Raw genomic sequence first — 24,780 nt, forward strand, 5'->3', positions numbered from 1 at the left:
CCCCCTTTGATGTCAAGGCATGTAAGGGTTTAGCAATCGTCGCGAAATCAGTGACAAACCGTCGGTAATATGACGCAAATCCAATTAAACTCCTGACCTCCCCCACCGAGGTGGGAGTCCGCCAGGAGCTGACACATTGCGTTTTGGCGGGATCTGTGGCAATACCTGACCGTTCGACAATGTGGCCCAAATACCGCACCGATTCGCAGAGCAAATTACATTTCTGGGGCTTGAAATTCAAATTAGCAGCCCCCATTTTGAGGAAAACAGCCTGCAACCTCTGGAGGTGTTCGTCGAATGTTTTACTAAAGATGATGACATCGTTTAAGTAAATCAAACAAGAATCCCATTGCAACCCAGCCAGGACCAATTCCATTAATCGCTGAAAAGTCGCTGGCACTGAGTGGAGCCCCATCGGCAAGCGGTTAAATTGGAATAGGCCGTGCGGCGTACGGAAAGCTGTTTTAGGTTTAGATTCATCATCCAGAGGGAGCTGCCAGAACCCTGACAGTAAATCCAACGTGGAGAAGAACCGCGCCCCCGCCAGGGCATCAAGCGATTCATCCATCCGAGGGAGCGGGTATGCGTCGGCTACGGATATCTTGTTCAGCCGACGAAAATCGACACAAAACCGCAATGAGCAGTCGTGTTTTTAACTAACACGATCAGTGCACCCCAAGGGCTGGTAGAAGGGGATATAATATCCGCAGCTAGCATGTCGTCTACGGCTGATTTGACATGATCCTTTTCGGCGGGACTCAACCGAAAAGGATTTTGGCGGATTGGTGCGCTGTTACCCGTGTCAATATGGTGTCGCAGCAGTTTAGTACAGCCAATATCATATTTGTGTCGACTAAAAACGTCGGAAAACTCGCGCAGGAGGGTTCGTAGCTTCTCACGCTGTGAGTCGGACAGGTCCGATGATCCCGCACAAAGCGCATCCAGCCACCCCTCATCACGGTTCGAATGCGGTTGCGACGGAGGAGCGGTGCTCACCTGTCCAATGACCGGTTCCTCACAGGATACCGGCGTTGCGTGCGCAAGCACAGTCCCTTGAGGAACCACAGCCATTCGCAACCCCACATTGAGGACCGCGATGATGGGGTCCCCATCCCCTTTCACAATGGTCTGGGCCGCTATAAAATCAGGTCTGTTGACCCCGGCCCTAGATGGTCCCAACAGAACACCCTGATCCCCAATCCCCTTAGCGAATGGTCGACGCAGTCTAAGAAGCACGAGCATCTGAGCTCCCGGCGGTACGCGTACCGTCCTCGCCACAAGCGCCTGTACCGTCACAAATGCCGTACAGACAGTAGCGGGGGAGGACAAGAACATCATACGTCGGCCCAACGGGAGTTCGATGCAACCCTGGTCGAGTTGTTGTCTTTGAGTTGTGCGCCTTTTGGCGTCATCTGGTCCAACCCATGTGAGACTAGGCTCTAAGGAAAGCTGTCTCGGGTGTGGACCAATCAACTTCAAGGACAGTGCACATTATCAGAGTTATGTCTTTTGTTTGTATTATGACTGCAGGTATTGCGGTCTATGCAAACATGACTCCTTGTAAAAAAGGTGTCAGTTTTGTTGCCAGATAGAAGGGTAAAAAAACAATTATCATATTTTTACTGGCAAATGAGGTTCCCATAGTGATGAAGACCTTCTTGAGCGAACGGGACCAGAGCACCATGTCAGGTCTTAGGGTGGTGGTTGCGATCTCCGGAGGAAACACAAGTTGCCGGCCAATGTCAGCTAGCATTTTTCAGTCGCGGGCCAAGCGCAGCTGGTCTGGCTCTAATGGTGTAGAGCCGCTCTTCGGTGGTTTAGCCCCTTCGCGGACAAAGGTCGTCCGTAAGGGGTGTGATGCTGCTGGGGGTGGTAGGGAGTTGGTGGCAGCTCGCTTGTCCTCCAGGGCGGACGCAAGGTTTTTAAGGACTTGGTTGTGACGCCAAGTGTAGCGTCCTTGGGTGAGGCTTGTTTTACACCCTGTGAGAATGTGCCTGAGGTTGGCTGGCATGGAACAGAGGGCACAGTCCGGATCTTCACCATACCATTGGTGAAGATTAACTGGTGTTGGAAGGACGTCATATGTTGCTCTGATGGAAAAGCTCAACCGCCTCGCTACCATTCCCCACAGATCCTTCCACACTGTCCCATCGAGTCCACTGTCCCTGTTTGGCAAGAGAGACTGCCTTGGCCCACCTTACAGCCTCCTCCTGATGGCGTACTTCCTGCACTACCATCTTCCGCCGCTCTGGTGCAGTGGCCTTACTCCAAGCAGCACGGCTAGTTAGCCCAAGGCCTCCTCTCCCTTGCTGAACATGACCCACAATGTCAGCATGTCTGAGGGCTGCTGTTGCCTCCTGGACTGCTTTTTCTGGCTTCCATTTGCGCCCAGTTGCCAAGGTCGGCGCGTTGTTGCTCACCACTGGGTTTTGAGATTTATTCAGTGTCATCTGGAGCCTGGTTTTTGCACACTTGAATTCTTCTGTTAGACTGGTGAGGGGCAGCTTGAGGACACCATCTCCATAGAGGCCTATGGTGGTAAGGCATCGTGGAACTCCGAGTCACTTCTTTAAGTAGCCTGTGACTCCTCTTTCCATCTTCTCCACTGTTGAGATTGGAACCTCATACACTGCTAGGGGCTACAACACCCGGGGTAGGAGACCAAACTGCAGACACCAGGCCTTTAACTTTCCAGGTAGCTGGGTGTTGCTGATGGACTGTAGGCTACTACTGATGTCTTTGTGCAGCCGTTGCACCTGGTCTTTGTCCTTCAGGCTTGCATCATACCACCTTCTAAGGCTTTTTACCGGCTGCTCAGACACTGTTGGGATTTGGTCATCTCCGATGAAGAATTTCAGGTCAGAAAGTACTCCCTTCACAATCGAGATGCTGCGTGACTTAGATGGTTTAATCTTCATATGGGCTTAGCTGATGTTCTCCTCGAGTTTTTTGAGCAGTCTCCTGGTGCATGGGACAGTGGTGGTCAATGTTGTAATGTCGTCCATGTAGGCTCTGAGTGGAGGGAGGCGGAAACCAGAGTCGACTCGCTGTCCACCAGCAACCCATTTTGAGTATCTGATGATAACCTTCATTGCCATTATGAATGCCAACGGAGAAATGGTAAATCCTGCCATTATACCTACATTCAGGCACTGCCATGAGGTGGTGAACTCTGAGGTGGTGAAGCAGAACTGCAGATCCTGGAAGTACGACTTCCCCAGGGTTGTGATGGTGTCTGGTATGTGGAAAAATCTGAAGGAAGACTACAGGAGTTCATGGGGCACAGAGCCAAATGCATTGGCGAGGTCGAGGAAGACTACATGGAGGTCCCTTTTCTCCACCTTGGCCATTTGGATCTGGTGCCAGATCATGCTGGAATGTTCAAAGCAGCCAGAGAACCCTGATATTCCTGCTTTCTGTACAGATGTATCGACGTACGCATTCCTTTACAGGTACTCGGCCATCCTCTGGGCAATGACCCTAAAGAAGATTTTACCCTCGACATTCAGTAAGGAGATTGGGCGGAATTGGCTGATGTTCACTGCATCCTTCTCCTTAGGGATCAGGACCCCGCCTGCCCTACGCCACACTTTGGGTATTATCTTCTTTTGCCAAGCTGTTCTCATAAGCCTTCAGAGGAACCTCAGGACGTCTGGTGCGTTTTTATACACTTTGTACGGGACTCCATTTGGCCCCGGGGCTGATACTGTTCTTGCCCGTCGAACTGTGTTTTCCACCTCTTTCCACGTCGGAGGGCTGGTCTCAAAATGATGTTCCGGGGGTTCAATGGTTGGGATATCTGATGGGATGGCCAGATGTTCATGTCGCTTTGAGTCAAAGTTTGTTGTTCTCATGTGCTCCTCTTGGTCTTTCTTTGTTGTTTTTAGAACTCCACTTTTTTCCTTCGTGAAGAGACTTTTTAGGAACTTGAAGGGATCTTTATAGAATCAAGTTCTAGTTTGTTCTTTCTTCCTTCTGCGTTTCCGTAGGTTCTCTGCTCTACGGAGGGATGCCAACCGGGTTTTGATGTCAGCCTGAAGTGCCTCTATGCCCTCCTTTTCCACTTCCGAGGCCTTCTTCCACTGTTTCTTAAGCTGTCTCCTTTCTTGAACGAGGCGCTTGATTTCTTGTTGCCTCCTGGAAACTGGTGGGGTTGGAACCTTTCTCCCGCCTTTTGCCTCTTGCACTCCAAAGCTTTCTGCCCCGTACTCATAGATGATGTCCCCCATCCTCTCCAACTTATTCTCCACTGTGCCTCGAAGTTTCTCGAGGGTCAAGGTAAGGTCAGTATTCACTGTTTCCCACAACTTCTTGTCACTGGCGCCAGGCCACTTCACATACGGTCTGTGCCTTGGTAGTCTCCTCTCGACTGCAGGTCTGGGAGGCTGGGTGAGTTCCACTTCTGTTGTTGGTTCCACCTCAGTTGTTACTTCGGTGCTTGAGTTTACGTACTCCATGACAGTGGTAATGATGCACTGCAAACTATGGTTTGCATCCAGTTGCTGTGCTTCATTCGACTGATTTGATCGCTTTCGCAGAAAGTAATCAATGCGAGGCCTCTGTCTCTCTTTACCCAAACACCCCTTCTTCCCCTGGTGGATCCTCAACCCATGGTGTGATGTAACTTTCCTCCAACCACAGACACATACCTGCATCTGTTTGTGGCCCGCTGTTGCAGCGGAACTTGTGACAGTTGCTGTGGTATTCTCTTGTGCTGTGCTCTCATTACTCGTAGTCGTTTCCGGTCCAGTCGTTACCATGTTGTCAGCCGATAAGTCATCTTCCGCCCCCGCTCTCGCAGACTCTAGGGGTATTCTCATATGTTGACTTTCTGTAGCTAAAGCGGGTGTTTCCAACATACTGCGAAGCATGGGAAACTACAAAAATGGGAAGCTAACCCATGACTGTCCCAGTGGGGTCTATTCCCTCCTGTCAGCCGTCTCTCCGTGCCGCCACAAGGACTTTCCCCTGTTGTCAGCTGATCTTTCTCAGCAGTCACTGGACAAGTCCAGATATTCAGATTCCAAGAACACAGGATGAGATGTTACTATCCTTTGTGCAAGCACTTCCAAGAGTTCATGAACAGTGAGCCTGGTGAAATTTGGGGAGCGCATCGTCAGTAGTGTACCTTTGGTTCCTAGGGTGTTTCGGCCTTTCATACTATACACCCTCCCCAAAGGCGGCCAGCGACAGGGTGATCAATCCTACGCTTGCGTCCCATTCCCAATTAGTCATAGGAGTTGCCTTGTTGTTGATAGCCAACATCCCATGGGACTATGCATGGCAGGGGCGTCCTCCTCCCTGAGTCAAGTATTGTTGATCGCATACCTCCTGGCCCTCTCACTTCGGGGCCCAGCTGGGGTCTTTCCTCTTCATCCAGAGCCACTGACTGCTGCCTTCTGCCGCCTTCGATACAGCTCTGATTGCCGAACGCTGGCTCTGGCCCTTAATTTCGTCGTACCCAACAAATCACATACCTCTTGCAATAGTTTAAGAAAAATGTCGGCCCTTGTCCATAAGGAGACGTTCTGAGGCCCCTTTATCTAATACATCATCATGCAGGAACATGTCTGTAATGGACACCGACTGATCCAGTAGGGGCCATGCCACCGGCCCCTCCGAGTGGTAGGAAATGGCCCGAGGATGTCGAGGGCCACGAGCTCATTTACACGGGACACCCCAATGGATTGCAGCGGTGGTCAGGTCAGTCTCGGCGGGGGCTTCCTTGAGCATGTTGTGAACGTCCTCTGCTATCCCAGGCCAAAGGAAGTCCCGTTTTAACGTGGACAACGTTCTCTGCACCCCTAGGTGCATTTCACATGGGCAGCTCTCGTTACTCTACCCCTTAAAGCAGTTGGCATAAGCCATTTGAAACGGCCCTTGGTGTCCAGAACGCGGTTTTGGGTTTTGAACTTGAATCCAGGGGCAACTGCCAAAACCCTGACAATAGATCCAGGGTGGAGAAAAACCGCACCTCGACAGGGCATCCAACGAATCGTCTACCCGTGGGAGCGAATACGCATCTCCCACGGAGACCTTATTCAATTTCCAAAAGTCCACACAGAACCGAAAACTCCAATCCTTTTTAACCAGGACAATGGGAGCACCCCACGGACTGGTTGACGGGGAGATATCGGCAGCCAACATATCGTCGACTGCCTGACGAACGTAGTCCTTTTCTTTCAGACGAAACCGAATTGAGTTCTGACGAATGGGAGTGGCGCTACCCGTATCAATATGGTGACGCATCAGGAACGTGCGGCCCACATCGAATATACTCGTACCAAATGCATCGGAGAAGTCCTAAAGCAATGCCCACAACTCACCCCTCTGCTCCCATGCACAACGGATCAATCCACGAGTTGTCCAATACCGCTTTCCATTCAACCGCAGCGACTACCCGAGTGGCCGCATCATCCGTATCCTCAACACGCAGCCGTCGCGTGGGCCAACACCGTACCAGGCTGTACGACTGCAGTATCCAGCCCAGCACTTAATACTTGCAGGAAGGGCTCCTGATCCCCCTTTACTATCGTCTGAGCCCATGAACTGCTCTACTCTAAGGGGTTAAAAGAACCCCACCCCCAGTTATTTTCTGGTCGAGCCGCTTCTGCAGCCTCAAGGGTACAAGCATCTGTGCACTCGGGGGGGACCCTAACAGTTTCATGCACCAGGGCCCGAACCACAGCGTTAGCCATACACCACCCAGTAGGGGACTCCATAAACCTCAACCGATGCCCCGACGGCAACTCCAAACAACCCTGGTCTACTAAAATCAAGAGGGGTATCCTCTTCAAAAAAATCCGTCCCCAATTAACAAGGCACCGCCAATGAACGTGAAACCAAGACCAGGCCCCGTCTTTGCAATATTGCCAATCCGTATCGATGCCTTAATTTGGCCCACAATGCCTAAGCTCCCGCCATTAGTGGCAACCCACCGTTGACAGCGGAGTCCTAAAAATAAACTCAAAAACCATGGTGGTGGATTCCCGTGTATCTAAGAGCATCCGCACCTCAATACACTGCACAAACCCACCTACTGTGGATGATCCCGCTCCCACTGCCATGACACGGTGCGCCAGTGAGGTCCATTGCCCAGACCCCTGCGGCCAACCATCATGCACCGAAGCACCACCTTAGTTCCCCGTATCCCTATGAGGGGTGATGGCGTGTGTACCCGACACTGACTGCAATGCGGAGGCATGAGGTGGCTGTGTCGGCCGGTTGTGTGACATATCACAACCTGCCTTTGGACGCAGAGTGGACGCCGGCAGGGCAGAGTACCGTGAAGGTGGGAAAAACTGCCCCAAATCAGCATAGCAGCCCCTGGAGATGTGGCCCGACAGGCCACACCTGTAGCAGGTAACGGGGCCCCGCCCCGGCGGAGGCAAGGTTCTCCTCCGCTGGTCCCATCGTCGTCCCGGTCCGTCCCCAATAAAATGTTATAGTAAGTGTAACAGTCATTTTAAGTGTAAAAGTCATTTTAAGCCCTTGGCCTTGTTGAGGAGGCCAACAGCGGATGGGAAAAAACTGTTTTTATGACGTGAGGTTTTGGTCTTGATGGACCGCAGCCTTCTGCCGGAGGGGAGTAGCTGGAACAGAGAGTATCCAGGGTGCGAGGAATCGTCCGCAATCTTCCTCGCTCGCCTCAGGGCCCTCAAAGTGTGCAGGTCCTCAAGGGTTGGTAGATTACAGCCAATCACCTTCTCAGCAGTGCGGATGATACGCTGCAGTCTGCTCTTGTCCTTGGCAGTGGCAGCAGCGTACCAGACGGTGATGGAGGAGGTGAGGATGGACTCAATGATAGCTGTATAGAAGCACACCATCATTGTCTTTGGCAGATTAAATTTCTTCAGCTGCCGTAGGAAGTACATTCTCTGTTGAGCTCTCTTGATAAGGGAGCTGATGTTCAGTTCCCACTTGAGGTCATGGGAAAGAATAGTGCCCAGGAAGCGGAAGGACTCAACATTGGTGACTGGGGAGTCGCACAGGGTGATGGGGGTGAGTGGGGCTGTATTCTTCCTGAAGTCCACAACCATCTCCACGGTCTTAAGAGCATTAAGCTCCAGGTTGTTCTGGCTACACCAGGTCATCAGGTTGTCAGCTTCCCTCCTATAGTCAGACTCATCCCCATCAGAGATTAGCCCAATGAGGGTGGTGTCGTCCACAAACTTCAAGAGTTTGACGGACTGGTGACTGGAGGTGCAGCTGTTGGTGTACAGGGTGAATAGCAGGGGTGAAAGGACGCAGCCCTGAGGAGATCCGGTGCTGATTGACCTGGCGGCAGAAACTTGTGATCCCAGTTTGACACACTGCTTCCTGTCGGACAGGAAGTCTGTGATCCATCTGCAGGTGGAGTCTGGCACGTTCAGCAGGGAGAGCTTGTCCTGAAGCAGGCTAGGAATGATGGTGTTAAAAGCCGAGCTAAAGTCCACAAACAGGATCCTGGCGTAGGATGCTGTGGAGTCCAGATGCTGTAGGGTGAAGTGGAGGGCCATGTTAACTGCGTCATCCACAGACCTGTTGGCTCTGTAAGCAAACTGAAGGGGGTCCAGTAGAGGGTCTGTGATGGCTTTGAGGTGTGCCAGGACCAGGCGCACAAAAGACTTCATTACCACGGAGGTAAGGGCGATGGGTCTGTAATCATTTAATCCTGTTGGCCTTCGCTTTTTGGGCACTGGAATGATGATGGAGGACTTGAGACAGGCTGGTACATGACATGTCGCTCAGCCTGGCAGAGACCACCTCCCTTCGCACCAGTACCTCTGTTCCCCTTGGCAGCTGCCTCCAGGCATCCCCCGTAGCCTGCCGCCTCTGAGTCGAGGTTGCCGCCTGAGCTGCATCGCCCTCCTTCAATGACCTACGTCCTCCAAGTAGTCGAGTAGCTGTCGACAGGGCTTGGTCGTCCTCGCTCATCATGGCAGCTCAGCAGGTCTTCATGCCCACTGGAAAATGGCAAGGCAGACATTGACCCGACAGCCAGGGTGCCTGCCTCTCCACGCAGAGCCTTGGCGAAGGCTGAAAGAGACAGATTCGCGGCCCCTGCAAAATAGACGTCTGCAGCAGCATCGACGACCCCTTCTCTCTCCTACACTTTCCACACCTGCTCAAGACAAGGAAGAAAGTCGAGAACCACAGTAACAGCAGCAGCAACCGCAATCCGTACAGGGGGCGTTTCCGCGATACCGGGATCCCATACCACACCCCCACACACCGAGTGTACCGCTAATGAAAAAAGGAGGAATCTTGCTCTCTAATCCACCACATTGAGGCAAGAGACCATGTTCACCGGAAATAAAACTAATTTCTCAATTTCCGGTGCTGCGGCGGAAAAACTTTCCCAAGTACCGTTTATTCCATCCCATGCCCTATGGAGGCGGAGGCCACCGCCACTTCTCATTTGCAGCTTTGCTGCCCATTCTTATCCCGTCAGCCTCCACCACTCGGCCGACCAGCCACCCGGCTAGGTGGTACACCTCGTATGGCGTCATGTGGGCACCCTTGATCATCCGCCCACGCGCCTTCCACAGGGCTTCTTTTATTGCCCCCACTATGGCCCACGCCCGAGCCCAAGCCCCTCCTGCTTTTCGTCGGAAAGTCCCCATATAATATTTGGCACTACAGCTTTGACTGGAAAAATTGGGCTAGCCAAGGTTGACTTAGCTCCCACACCTCCTGAGCAATGGGACAATCCAGGAAAACATGGCACGTGTCTTCATCTGAATCGCAGCCCCTCGGGCACTTGGGGGTGCGGGCCATATGGTGGGAATACATAAATTGTCTGCATGTCAACCTGTTCCAGGCCGCCAGCCAAGATATGTCTGTCTCTGTTAGGGCTCCAGACGTCAAATTTTCTCATATTTGTTGGTGTGTGGTACGTCGTGCACCTGGTACCTCTGCACAGGCTTCCCGCTTGCCAATAACACCTCGTGGGTGCCACGACTCTCTTACCAAGGCCGGCTCGTATTCTGTAATGTATTTGTTAACTGCAGTACACAGCCACCCATGCGTCCAGGTGAGGGGCCTGCAAGTGAGGCAATGGAGCCATCCCTAGTTTGCGCAGGAGCCACGCCAACCTGTATTGCAAAAAATATGAGGCCTTTGTGTGAGACCCATTTAAAAAAAAACAAGCGTAGCGTATTGCAAACAAAAATCTTATTGAGATTACGCGCGACGTCAGGGGCTCCCCTCTCACCGTTCACAGAGCCTTTGCACAGTCTCCCTCTTTACCCGGTCCATCCTTCCTCCCCAGATTAACTTGAAAAACAGTGCCCCCAACTTGTGCATCATACGCGGGCCTGGCGGAAAGATATACGCCAGATAATTCAGTGCAGGTAGCATTTCCGCCTTCAAAATCAAAATTCTCCCTTCCATAGTAAGGCTTTTGGCTGTCCACCTGGCCAGCCTGCCCTTCACCATCTTTTTCTTTTCTTGCCAATTCTTTTTTTGTCGATCCTTCCCGGTAGGTGACGCCCAAGATTTCAATCCCTTCTGTCTGTATTCTTAGCTCTTTTGGGCGTCCTTCGAAAAGCCTGGGGTCCCCGAAGAGCATCATCGCGCTCTTACTTAAGTTAACCCTGGAGCCCGAGGCCAGATAAAAAATCCTTGAAAGCTCCAGCACCTCCCACACCGAGGATACCTCTGCGAAAAACCATGATGTCGTCTATGTACATGGCTATTTTTGTCTGGTCGCTGCATCCCAGGATGTGGAGCCCTCGGATCCTCTGGTTAGCTCTGATCACCTGGGCGAAGGGCTCCATGCATATGACAAACAAAACCGGTGACATGGGGCTTCCTCGTCTCACCCCCGACCTAACTGGGACTACCTCTGAAAGGGTCCCGTTTATCAAGTCTGCTCGAGAGCCCATGGTATAGTTTCCTTACCCACCCTACTAAAAGTTCACCTACCCCCATGTGTCAGCACTGAAAACAAATAGTCATGTGAAATGCGATGGAATGCTTTCGCCTGGTCTAAACTATGGAGTCCCAAGGGCGTCCCCCTTCTCTATCATAGATTCTATGACATCTCAGCAGGATAAGATTATCTGATATGTGTCTGCCCGGGACCGCACATGTCTGGTCTGTTTGTATTATCTCCATTACCACGTTCCCTAAACGTGCTGCGATGGATTTCGCTAAGATCTTGTAGTCAGTGTTCAACAGCGTAATTGGGTGCCAGCTCCCAAGGTCGCTGCGGGCCCTCTTCCCCTTATTTAGGGATATTTCCCCCCTCCCCCATGGACCCTCTTCCAAGATCTCTATACAAATGCAGCAAGTCGTGGCTTGGTGTCCCAGGATCTGTCATAAAACTCAGCCGGTATTCCATCCTGCCCTGGTGCCCTGTGCCGATGCCTCGCCCAGATCCTCAAACTGAATTTGTTTATTCATTTCCTCAGGAGCCTTTATTTTCTGCTTAACCTCCCTAAGGAAGATGTCTCGGGCGCCCGCCTCTGACGTCTTACTTCCATACAGTTCTGCGTAATATTCCCGCGCAGCCTCAACTATACCCTCTGTCTGCGTCAGTCTGCCCAGGCTCGGGCTGACCAGCTCTTGGATTGTGCTTTCAGCCTTCCTGCACTCTTAAAAAATAACACGTGCACTTTTTCCCCTCTTCCACTGCCCTAACCCGTGTCCTAAAGACAAGCTGCGCAGCCCGCTTATCCAGCAACAAGCAGATTGTCCTTCAGCCACCTTACCTTGTTCATCACCGGGAAACCTAACTCCAGCAACCTATACACTTTCTTTAACTGATCGTTCAAACCCCTCATTCCTGACACTTCCGTTTACTGTGTGCCTGAAAAGAACCCTTGATCCGGTTCTTAATAATTTCCCACCACTCTGCCATTCCTCATATAATTTGATAAAAGTTTTCGTCACCGTTTCATCGGCTAAAAGACTCGTGTTCATCCTCCATATCCCTTTCCCCAAACTCAGTCCACCTGGAATTCAGTACCTCGAAGCAATCAGCTTGTGGTCCGAAAAAAGAAAAAAAGGTTCAATTTCCACATACTCTGCTTTAATTTTATTTGAGACAAAAAGAAAATCTATTCTTGAATGTAAAAAACCCAAACTATTAGTCCAAGTCAAACCTGGGCGTGTTGGGTGCATCAACCGAAAAGTGTCAATTAAATCAAAGTCCTTTAGCAAGCCACCGAGTTCCCTGGAAGACGGGTCAATCCTCCGACACCCGGATGCAGGCAGCACGTCCAATAGGCAGAGTGGGCAGTTAAAGTCACCCCCCAAGATGACGTGCCTTCGCGTAACCAACAGGGCTGCTATGTTAGCCCACAGTTCCAGTCACTCAGTATACCGTGTGGGGGCATAAACATTGAGACGAAAAGCCATTCCATCAGATGTGGCGTCCACATATTGGAGACAGCCAGGGACCACTTCCTGGGTCTCCTGTACCACGACGCTTTTACGTCCCAGGAGGATGACTACCCCAGTGTTTTTATTGGTGTTACTCCCTGACTAGAAGCAGTGACTGTCCCAGGACTTAAAACAGCTTTGCCCGGGCGAGAGAGTACGGCAGGTGGCACTCCCGCTAGAAGTAAATGTCTTTCTTTAAGGTTCGCAAATGCTCCATTACTCCTCGCCTGGCCGCACCCCAGGATCCCCCTCACATTGACCGACGCAATGGAGAGCTCCAGCAATGCGTAACCAGTTCCTGTCGACCAGGTTCAGGAGGCTTTCTGCACTCCTGGGTTTCGGGGAAAACACCCTCCCTTGGCACATCTTTGCTGTTTTTGTTCACTCTTCAGATGTCAACGGGTCTCTTGAAGAATGACGACTGTGGTACACGCAAGGGGACCGGTCTTGAGGGGGTGCCCGGTGCCCTCCGCTTCTTCTTTGTTGTACTCTCAGACGACTCCCTCTTGGTCGCCTTTCTTCCATTACGCCACTTCGTCCTCTCTCGCCTCCACCTCTTCCGCCCAATCGGCCATGGATGGTTCAGGGGCCGCCTCCTCCATCTCCTTGGCTTCAGGGTCGTCTCTTCGCCGGCTCGCGGATGTTTCCCGATCCTCGGACGACTCCTCTCCCTCCTCCTTCTCATTCTGTGGTGGTGTTCTCGGTCCTGTCTTCTCTCCACTAATGCCACCAGTTGCCCGGTTGCTTGGTGCGTGCTCAGACCCGGCCTCAGTCGTCCCTGTCCTCTCCTTCAGCCGTCTGGATCTTATGTGCCCAGACCATATTAGCGTATGATTCCGGGCAATTCCGATATAGACAGAGCTCACTTTCGCACAGATTACATTGCGCAGGGACTCTGCACTCTTCCACTACGTGGTCCAGTGATTTGCAGCGGTAGCACATTCGCACCTCACTTGCCACTGCCAGGTGGCCTCTTCCTCCGCACCTCCTGCATAGTTTGGGTTGTCCTTCGTACACAACATAGCCCCTACTACCGCCAATATTAAGGGCACTCAGGATATGTTGCAGGGCCCCATCCGCGGCTCTAAACCTCACTTGCCACTGCCTGGCACCTGTTCGGTAGTGCCTCATTATACTGGAAAAACAGTCACCATTTTCGTGTTCAGCTCTGATAATAGGTGCAGCTTAAGTAGCGACAGAGGCTTCTCGCCTGCCTTTTCCTCAAAAAGTCAGAAAACGCTGCAATAAGTTGCTTGTCTTAAAGCTAACGTCGAAAGCCCTGCCGCTCCGCAAGGCTATTAAACAAAACAGGTCCATTGCCTCAACTTCTAGCGTCCCTACCACCACTCTCCGCACAAAACTCGGGTGGTCCATGTTCACTTCCTCTGGCACATCATCTTTAAAGGCCACTCAGACGCAGTTGTGTCTCCTGGCGTGGACCGGTGTAAAACTCACCCCCAGTCCACGTGTTCATGGTGTCGTCCTGCCCCTATTGGTCCAGCATCTGCCTTGATGGTTTCGCCACGATTGCTTTGCGCCTGCTGGCCAGCAAAGGCCCCAATTTCCGAAGCATCCTCGCTCAATCTGGCAGAGACCACCTCCCTCCGCGCTGGTACCTCTGCTCTCCTTGTTTATTGCCTCAAGATGTTCTCCCAAGCCCGCCTCCTCCCGGTCGAGGTTGACGCTTTCGCCACATCGCCCTCCAGCACGCACCTCCGTCCTCCAGGTAGTCGAGACGCGGCCGTTTCCGCCTTGGCAGCCGTCAAAGGGGGGGGGGGGTTGGTCGTCCTTGCTTGTCTCGGCAGCTCGGCTGATCTCCATGCCGGTTGGAAAAAAAAATGGCAAAGCAGCCACTGGCCTGACAGCCAGGGTATCTGCTTGGGGTAAGGGAGAAAAGATGATCACGACGACGCCAGCTATTTTAAAATGTATTAATTCCTCAGCAATGAACAGACCGTTGCTGGCAAAAATGCAAGAAACCCACACCACAGCCCGCGCAGGGGCTCTTAACGTGTCGCCAGAGGAAGGCAAGACAACTTTACTACAGACCCGCGTGTCCATTTCACCAGTTAGAGGAAAAAAAAAAACAGGAAAGGACCGGCAAGTTGGCACCACACCATTTTGGGTTAGCAACAAGATACGACCGTGGCTGCCATGACAAAACACTCGCACGTCCCTTCTCCGAGTCAGAGGGCATCCCCAGGCCCAGTCTCTCATTCAGTTCCACACACGGAGGGGGGGGGGGGAAAGAGTGGGGTAAAGGTCACCGCCATTTCTCGTTCACCATTCGGTTCCCCATTCTTACCCATTCCACCTTCACCACTTTTTCAATTAGCCATCTGGCCAAGCAGCATACCTCTAGCGGTGACATATGCGTGCCTTTCATCTCTCGCCTGCGTGCTCTCCAGAGAGCTTCCTTAATGGCCCCAATAATGGCCCATACCTGGGCCCAGTTCCCTCCCGCCTTCCGCCTAAAGAGCCCCCAAACCACATTTGGCACCATTGCTTCAACCGAACAAAAGTGAGACAGCAGCGGCCCACGCAACTCCCATACCTCCTTTGCGAAAGGGCACTGTACGAGGACGTGTACCGAGCTCTCATTCGCACCGCATCTCCTCGGGCATTTGGGGGTTCTGGCCATGTGACAGAACATAAATCTTCTACAGTCTAATCTGTCCCAGGCGGCCAGCCAGGACAGATCACATTGCCTCCTCGTCAGGGCTTCCGATAAAACATTTTCCAAGATCTGGCGGTGCATGTTCCCCCGCACTCCTGGCACCGATGTGCAGGTCTCCTTCTAGTCCATCTCTGCCTGTATGTCTTTTGGGCACCATGTTTCCCGTTTCCGGGCCAGCCCGTATTCTGTAATATAGCTTTCAAGCACCGCATTCAACCAACCCTGCGGCCAGGCAAGCGGTATGCCTCGCGGCAATGAGGCGAACCCCAGCCTCCGCAGGAGCCATGTCAATCTGTATTTCAAGAAATACGAGGCTTTCCCTTGGGGCCCTTTGGAAAAGAAGAGGCGCAATGTGTTGCACACAAAGACCGTGTTGGGGGCACGCTTGACATTTGGAGCGCGCACGGCCCGCATGGCGTACGCGTCATGAAGCACGTGGACAGCCGGAAACTTCTTCCACAGATGGCAGTCGTCTGTATTTGTTAGCGCTACGCTGCGCTACCAACCCGGCGAACCGAGTTCGATTCCCGCTCACGGTCAACACCAGCGACGATTATCTGAACTGGTCCTGGGCCTCCCCTAGGTCGACTCAGCCTCAAGTGAGTACCTGGTGCGGTGTGTAAACATCGCCACTGGGGAGGCAAAGGCGGCCGAGCGTGGTGTTGGCCATCCAACCCCTCGTCTGCCGTGCCTGCCTTCATAGGTGCTATTCGCTAACAGCACTTGCCCCAACAGCCTGTTAAGGATATACGGGGGATCTTTATCTTTACACAACAGGTAGCCCCTTTGAAGTTCCATTCAGGTGTCTCTCGAGAGCACGCACTGGCCTAACCCTCACCGGTACCACGCATCCAGGGCTGGAGTGAGCACTCACCTGTGCAATGCACACGGTCGACGCTCGCCTACAAACAACACCCGATAACATCACCTGCAAACTAACAGCAAGAGCTCTTGCCTGCAAAGACATCAACATCTGCAAATTATTGCACGTTCAATGTCACCTGTAGGATTTCCGTGGTACTTGTATGCAACGTACAGGCAGGCTGTAAACTCTGACCTGTATCATGTCTCAGCTCGTCATTCCTCCCAAGGCCACTTCCTTCCTGGAGACATATCTCTTTCTGCTCGGACAGACGTATATCCGTTATGTCGCTCTGCTCCTACGTTCTGTCCATTGATGCCGGCTTCATAGACCTCCCAGAAATCAGACAATACCACGTGGTCTACGACCGTGAATGATCTGGCCCCTCAATAACCTCCTTAGCCCCCCCCCCCCCGCCGTCCCCCCCCCCACTCACCTACGCATCCAGCCAGTATACAACCACCCTCCATGAGCAATAACTTAATGGACATATACTTAAGAGACAGTGGGGAAAATCTAGTCCTCAAATTAATCGACCACCAGACCTGGAATGCTCTGTCAATGATATCGGTCAGCTCTGGCGACATCAAAATCAGACCTCTATTGTGCTCTGGTGCTGCATGTAAGGGTCGTTACCTGTCCAGGTTTGACCCGGAGCTAGGGTTGTCACCTGTCCGGTTTGACTCGGGTTTAACCCTTCACTGAATGTCGTAGTCCGAGAGTTGGCATCTGTGTTCGGGTGGCAGTCATTGATTTGTGCTGATGTCTGGTACCACTCGTGCTGTGTGGAACGTTATCCCAGAATACTGCAGAATATCTCCCCCCCCCTCTAGTGGCCAAGGCTACGAGTTAGGGCCCCCTTTGAAACCATGGAATTTGTTTTAAACAGTTTAGTATTGGAAGTAATACCGTTTTTATGTTACCGCAATGTCGCGTAATGAAACGTCATTTGCTTTGAATGAGAGTAACTTGAGTAACAGAACATTGGACATAGAACTCCGTACTTGGGACATTTATTTCATTCAATACGCGTCAATTATATTGCAAACAGGTACTTACGGAGCTGTAGTGGCTGCATTTTGCAAAAGACGGAGCGCCCCTACAACGTTAAATGTTCGAGACCGTGAGCATAACAAGTATGTGACGAGGCAAGATGAACCGCGATATCGGATAGCCTCTAGGTGCGACTGTGACCGATTGCCGCACCCCCTGAGCAGATAACACTGTGAAACATTTTTTTTGTTCTTGGGTAGTAAGTGTTATTTCCTAATTGCGCATGCCTCAAAAGTACATAAAATGGCCATTATTCCCCACAAATTTTTGTGACCAAATCAGTGATATTTTGAAATTTACCTATTTTAAACGAGAAAACGGGCGAATTGTGTCTTTTCGTTCACTTAAAGTCAGAAAAAAACCCAACATATGAATCAAAATTAACATGTATTTATACTAAAGTAATACGAAAATTACTACAAAAAATGTAGACACCAAGGCACACTACCATAGGCGGGACTGGCCACAGCGGACCGAGTTCTCTGTGGGGAGGAACAACGTCAAGTGGGAGCCACTGGTGGACCCCCGGAAGGTGCTGATGCCACCACTGCACATCAAATTGGGCCTCATGAAACAATTTGTCAGAGCTGTAGATAAGGAGTCGGCAGCCTTCAAGTACCTTCAAGACTTCTTCCCTAAGCTGCCTGAGGCAAAGGTCAAAGCTGGTGTCATCGTTGGACCACAGATAAAGAAGATTCTGGAGTGCAATGAATTCCGCAAGAAGCTCACTAGTAAGGAGAAAGCGGCTTGAAACAGCTTTGTCGCAGTGGTTCGTGGCTTCCTGGGAAATCAAAAGGTCGAAAACTATGTGGAGCTGGTTGAGACTCTGGTGAAGAACTATGGCACAATGGGCTGTAGGATGTCCCTCAAAGTCCATATCCTTGATGCTCATCTTGATAAATTCAAGGAGAACATGGGAGCGTAGTCGGAGGAGCAAGGTGAACGCTTCCACCAGGATATACTGGACTTTGGATGCCGCAACCAATGACAGTATAACGAGAACATGATGGGAGACTATATTTCGGGGCTGATTCGTGAAATTGATTTACAGTATAATCGTAAATCTCGAAAAACTACTCACTGTTGCAGTAATTTTTGTATTACTTTAGTATAAATACATGGAAATTTGTATTCATATGTTTTTTTTTCAGACTTTATGTGAACGAAAAGGCTAAAATTCGCCCGTTTTTTCATTGAAATAGGTAAACTTCAAAATATCACTATCCTGGTTACAAAAGTAAAGTTTGTGGGGAATAATAGCCATTTTCTATACTGTTTAGGCATAAGCAATTACGAAATAACACTGACTACCCAGGAACAAAAATTGTGTTACATAGTGTTATTAGTGGCGTAGTAACTACATTATCAGTGGTGTAGTAACTACATTATCAGTGGCGTAGTAACTACATTCTGTGGCGTAGTAACGACATTATCAGTGACGTAGTAACTGCATTATCAGTGGCATGGTAACGACATTATCAGTGGCGTAGTAACTACATTATCAGTGGCGTAGTAACTACATTATCAGTGGTGTACTAACGACATTATCAGTGGCGTAGTAACTACATTATTGGTGGTGTAGTAACTACATTATCAGTGGCGTAGTAACTACATTATCAGTGGTGTAGTAACTACATTATCAGTGGCGTAGTAACTACATTATTGGTGGTGTAGTAACTACATTATCAGTGGCGTAGTAACTACATTATTGGTGGTGTAGTAACTACATTATCAGTGGCGTAGTAACTACATTACCAGTGGTGTAGTAACTACATTATTGGTGGTGTAGTAACTACATTATCAGTGGCGTAGTAACTACATTATTGGTGGTGTAGTAACTACATTTTCAGTGGCATAGTAACTACATTATCAGTGGCGTAGTAACGGCATTATCAGTGGCGTAGTAACTAAATTATAATAGTTACGACATTATCAGTGGCGTAGTAACTACATTATCAGTGGCGTAGTAACTACATTATAATAGTTACGACACCACCGATAATGTCGTCACGATGCCACTGCCTCCATTGAAACTTTCGCTTCGTCGTCGATCGTTCACTCTCCCGTGCTGATCCCTCCCCCCGAGTCTGGCACTCTCTCCCATCATCCAATCAGTGCTGTCGACTCCCTGTCGCTGGTCAAGCACAATTAGATTCTCTTCTAGCCGTGACAATCTTTTTTTTTACAAAACAACAACGTACATTTGTAATGCGCCCTTAACTTAAGACGTCTCAGAGAGCAGGAACGCACATGACGAAGGGACGCGAAGGGAACAAGAGGGAAGGAACAAGGGGAGGAGAGAAAGGAAGAGTGGAGGGGTCCGTGCGTTGGGGGGGGGGGGGTCGTAGAGGGAGGGCGGGGGGGCTAAATACATAAATAACCATACTTCGCTGGAATGTCGCAGGGTTGCACTGTTGTGTCGTCCAGCGCCTTGAAACGCAGTAGCATTTATATGCAACATAAATCTAAATTCTATTGCAAAATATTTAGTGGTTAAACCTCACCTGCAAGAAAAAAACATACGGCTGCTTCATATATATACATACAGATATATACACACCACACACAGTCGTGTGTTTAACGCTCACCCGCATGATAACACCTGTTTTACTATTCACGATTATTACGATGATGATGAGATTCAGAAATTAGAGACGGGCCCGGAGCATGCCTCCTTAAATGAAAGCCGACAGAAGAAGGCCTTGGTCCGCAAAGGCCACACAGACGGCCGTTTGGTTGTCTACAGCGAGTATCCGGCAAGGCCTCTCGGACTCTCTACGGCGTGTAACTAAGGGCACAGCGATCAACCCTTGCAATTGCCAGATGACGTCATTGCTCGCGGGGCCTCCACTGCATGCGAATTCTGGAGGGGGTTTTTGGCCTCCTCTTTCGCGTTGACCAGACGTGTTGGAAGAGGCGGGCCTACCCACACTCTTCACCACTTGCGACCTGTCTGATAGACTGTGATGGTAACCCGCCCCTCCCCCATCATACCAATGGGTGAGAGGAGATTTAAGAAACTCGCTCCATCGTCTCAACTTGCCGCGCCGGGAGGTGGCACCGGCGACCTCCTTGCTTGCGAGTCCCGCTGTGCTGACCGTGACACCACGAGCGGCTCCCAAGCCGTGCGTGGACGTCAGTCGGTTCATGAGCGGTCAAACTATCGCCAGACCCGTGGGGCCGGGGGGAGTCCTTAAAGTTAAGAGGTCAACACTTGGCAGTGTCAGTGATGCTGCCACACGTCGCCGTCGCTTCCTTCCTTCTGCTAGATTACGTTCAGAAAGCATGACATCATAAACACGTGCACGACGCATTTGATTTCCCTATCTCACTTATACGCTACTCCATTAAAACTCCAAAGACAAAGATCCCCCGTATAGTCTTAACAGACTGTTGGGGCAAGTGCTGTTAGCGAGCACGTATGAAGGCCGGAACGGCGAGCAGCACTACGCCCGGCCGTCTTTGACTCACCAGTGGCGATGTTTACACACCGCAGCAGGTACTCATTTGAGGCTGAGTCGACCTAGGGGAGGCCTAAGACTGGTTCAGATAATCGTCACTGGTGATAGCCGTGGGCGGGAATCAAACTCGGCTTGCCGGGTTCGCAGCGCATTGCGCTAACTGCTACAGCACCGCTCCCCACAGGTGCTCAGTACACGCACACCCACACACAGCACGAAGTGTGTAGCACACAGCAGGACACGGTACATCAATCACCAACTCCACACACACAGGATACACCTCAGTCATTGTAGACTGCAGAACAATGCACATCATGATCCGAAGCTAAACGTTTAAACCATTCCAGGATTAACGCGGTAACTTCACCATCATTAGCATCACTATCACCGCCACTGTCATCACCCATCATCATCACTACTGGTTTGATCTTCCACGAAGCTCATGGTCCATCCTAAACCACATACGCGCAAACCATGACATATATGGATACCCGATCCACAAATACGAAGGAGACATCACAGCGATGATAATACACTCCGCAACTCCTGACGCGGTTATCTACCTTGATAACCGCGTGAATGTGAAATTGTAGTTGATGCTCTGCATCTACATCAGCAGCCGTACAAAAGACGGACATCATCATCCAACTGAGGCTGGTAACATGAATCTCGCCTTCTGAATCTGCACGTCTTTGAGCAGCGAAGTCGAGTTCATACTTGGTCCCGCCATAGGAACGAGGAATGTCCATTGCAGATGAGCCCTGCACAGTTGCTGATGAGACACCGCCTGTCGAAACCAGTGCAGAGTTTTTCTTGTCTTGAATCAATGTTGCTGAAATTATGCACTCCCAAAAGGTCGCATGGCTGACGGGCTGTGTATGTATAACTATGATTGTTTGAGGTGGAGAGACGGACACGCGAAGGACACATTGCTTATTATTTTCTGCTGTTATTGAAATGAATGCTGCTGGGGGCGAGATGTTAACTAGCTCGCCTGGTAAACAGGAGGTCGTGAATTCGATCCTGATCTCGACCCTGATGTCTGCTGTATATTTGGAGTGTGCATGTCTCTCTCCTCGTGGTCGCGTGGCTTTTTCTCCGGGTCCTCCGGGTTTCCCCTCTACATTTAGAACCAACAACACGCGTTTAGAGTATTTGGCTGCTATACATTTCCACGTGATAATAAGCAACTTCGCTGAGCTTTCATTTGTGATAGCCGGGCAGTTTCTGAAAAGGAGCTACGTTAGCGCAGTGGACCTTACCTGGTCAAATAAAAATTGTTTAGTTTTAGCTGCTGCTACTGCTGTTGGTGTTCGTACTTCCACTCTTGCTGCTACGGGTGCAGCTTCTGATGCTGGTATTCTTAATTCGAATTATTATTGTTAATAATTATTACTCCTAATTTCAGTTATCCAGAGAAGCCACAATGAGTCCCATGATTATTTTTTCACTTTCGCAATAGGGCGATGGCGATGATTGCGAAGTATAATTAGGTCGACTCAGCCTCAAAGGGCTACCTGGTGCGGTGTGTAAACATCGCCACTGGGGAGATGAAGGCGACCGGGCGTGGTGCTGGCCACTCACCCACCGACCCCCTCGTGTGCCCTTGCCGGGCCTCACACGTGCTGATATTCGCTAACAAGACTTGCCCCGACAGTGCGTTACAGGCCACGCGGGTTGATCTTCGTTGCGCAATGCGGACTGAGTAATGCTGCTGCTGCGGTGGTGAAGGACGCTGTGGGAGCTCGACGGTCCCCTTCGCGGAGCAGGCGGCGCGTGGTGCGTTTCGGAGCTGTGCGCCGTGAAATGAGTCAGCTCGCCTGTTGATGCTCCTCCCCGCGACCCACCCACCCGTCCTCGGAGCACTGCAAGTAATTTGCCTTTGAATGAAATGGTGAAATGAGGAGGTAATGCGTGTTCCGAGTATGTAATTATATCCTCCAGGATTTCAAGGCTGTTCCGGCGAAAGAATAACTTGAAAAGGAGAACAAATTGTAAAGTAATAACAATGCTAAATTAATCGTGCTCGGTATTCTGTATTCCTTTCTCCCACCTCTTCTGTGCTACTATTACTTTGATCATCATTGCCATTATTGTTATTATCAAATGTCTTCCGAACTTCATCTTCCGCCGTTTCCAATCAACTCAATGTGTATTTGTTCCACGGAAAATCTCGTTTAGCCAGTTACCCGCAACTTCCCTGCAGCAGCCGCTCACAACCGTGTCACTGTTGGGGTGGACAGAAGAACAGCCAGCAGCCAGCCAGGACACGAGAGGCATCGATGTTGTTTAAGAGTCGTCTTAGTCATAGAAATGTCGCCTATTCTCGTCAAGTCTCACAAGCTAAGCAACTGTGAGCCTGTCTATGAGCTTGGATGGGCGACCACCATGCGCAACGGGTTGCTATCGGCTGCTGTGGGGCTACGTGGTGCTCAGCAGAGGGCAGTGCAGCTTCGTTTCTTGGGTTGTACTGTGCTTCTAGGCTCACGTCCAAACTTTACAGCCCGCCTTCCCCAACGCGCACTGACCGGCGTGGTGAAGTATGGTCAACGAACCCTCACGACCCGTCGCATGGCGTGCGGCGATGGGGAGGGGCTCTCTCTTATCCAGCAGTGGACTGATCAAAGTGGCGGTAAGAATGTGCAGCAGCTTCCGCTGATTGTGGTGGTGGTGGTTATGACGATGCTATTGGAACAGATGGCCTGGTGCCGCTGCTCCTGCTGAGTTACGAACTCCGCTACTGGTAGTGACTCACACCGCCGCTACTTACAGGAGTACACGGCTACAGCTGCTGCTGTTTACTCTGCGATCACCGACTGTGCTGCCGCTGCTGCAAGCGGCGCCACTATCGGCCACGCTATTGCTACTGCTGCTACAGATGCGGGTCAACGAAGACGCCTGTCGGCTCAGCGTTCCTGCATCGGCAGCGCCACCTGCCCCTGCGCGGATATCAAATCCCCGTCCGCTGCCTGAAGCAGTTCGGCGGCGCACATCTGCTGCACTTGCAGCTGCTGCTCCTGCATTGTCGCTTGCTGCTGGAGCTGCTGCTCCTGCTGCTGGGAGTCGCGCGGCTCCATGGGCCGTACGCGACAGCGGCGCGACGCGGCCACGGGAGAGCCGCACTGTGCGCAGCAGTGCAGGGCGCGCGCCAGGCGCTTCCTGAACTCTGCGCGCATGAGGCAGTAGAGCACGGGGTCCAGGCAGCTGTTGGCGTGCGCCAGGCACACGGTGGCGGGGAACACGTAGGTGTGCGCCGTGTAGAAGGCGCTGCCGAAGGGCACGGCATTGTGCTTGACCAGCACGCCCCACAGCGTCACGGCGTGGTTGGGCAGCCAGCAGAGGAAGAAGGAGAGCACCACAACGGTGATGGAGAGCGTGACGCGCCACTTGCGGCGCTCGCCCGGCACGCCGTGGCGCCGCAGGTAGCGTAGCAGCAGCAGGTAGCAGATGCTGATGACCAGCAGTGGCAGCGCGAAGCCGAGCAGCACCTTCTGCAGCTGGTAGAGGCCGAGCCAGAATTGGGCGGCGTCCTCCGAGCCGGGGAATCGAACGAGGCAGAGGACGTCGCCGGACACGGCGCGAGTGCTCGCGAAGACGGCGTGCGGGGCGGCGACGAGCGCGGCCGACAGCCAGATGAGGACGCACACCCAACGGGCCGCGGCCGACGTGGGCCTCGGCCGCGCGCGCATCGCTGCCGCGATGTAGCGGTAGCGCGTGACGCAGATGGCCGTGAGGAAGAAGACGCTCGCGTACATGTTCATGAGCGTTGTGGCCGACACGAGCTTGCACATGAGGCGTCCGAAGGGCCAGCTGTAGTCCAGCGCCACGTCGGCCGCCCAGAAGGGCAGCACCAGGACGAAGTGGAAGTCGGTGAGCGCCAGACCCAGCACCAGAGTGTTCACGGCCGACTTGCGCCATCGTTGCTTGGCGCGCATCAGCAGCACCACGATCAAGTTGCCCAGGAGGCCAGCGCCGCACACGAGGGAGTAGACGGCGGAGATGGCGATGCGCAGCCCCGCCGAGCCGTCCCCCGCTACGTCGATGTCGTACAGGGTCAGGTAGCGGCGCGTCACGTTCGCGTCTCCGCCGAACAGGCGCGTCGCGTTCATCTTTGCTCGCGAACTCTCGGCGCCCGAGTGGTCGTGGGTTTTTCTTCGAACCGAGTGATGATGATGATGGCGATGATGCTGTTGATGGTGGTGGTCGTGGTTCGAACGATGCCGAATTCGTAACGATGATTATTCGAGTGTTGCTAAGTGTGAATGGTGATGATCTGCAAGTCGATCTGTCGAATATCAATTGTTCGAACGACGGCGAAACAAATGTCGACGATTAGAATGGGAATGTTTTAATCCGAC

General features: G+C 51.7%; 1 protein-coding gene across 1 annotated transcript; it reads right to left on the reverse strand.

The window, feature by feature from the left end:
* Positions 1 to 23,328: 23,328 nt before the first annotated feature.
* LOC144731413 (relaxin-3 receptor 1-like) lies at positions 23,329 to 24,531 on the reverse strand. Its single transcript, XM_078612429.1, has one exon. The coding sequence runs from the start codon at positions 24,529 to 24,531 to the stop codon at positions 23,329 to 23,331; it is 1,203 nt and encodes a 400-aa protein (XP_078468555.1).
* Between the last annotated feature and the right edge of the window lie 249 nt (positions 24,532 to 24,780).

This window comes from Lampetra planeri, chromosome 39, assembly GCF_965212315.1.
Source record: "Lampetra planeri chromosome 39, kcLamPlan1.2.h2, whole genome shotgun sequence".
In the NCBI taxonomy this organism is placed as follows: Eukaryota; Metazoa; Chordata; class Hyperoartia; order Petromyzontiformes; family Petromyzontidae; genus Lampetra; species Lampetra planeri.

Bases quoted from the DNA above. Each gene is read 5' to 3' on its own strand.
- LOC144731413 (XM_078612429.1), bottom strand. From the start codon at position 24,531: ATGAACGCGACGCGCCTGTTCGGCGGAGACGCGAACGTGACGCGCCGC.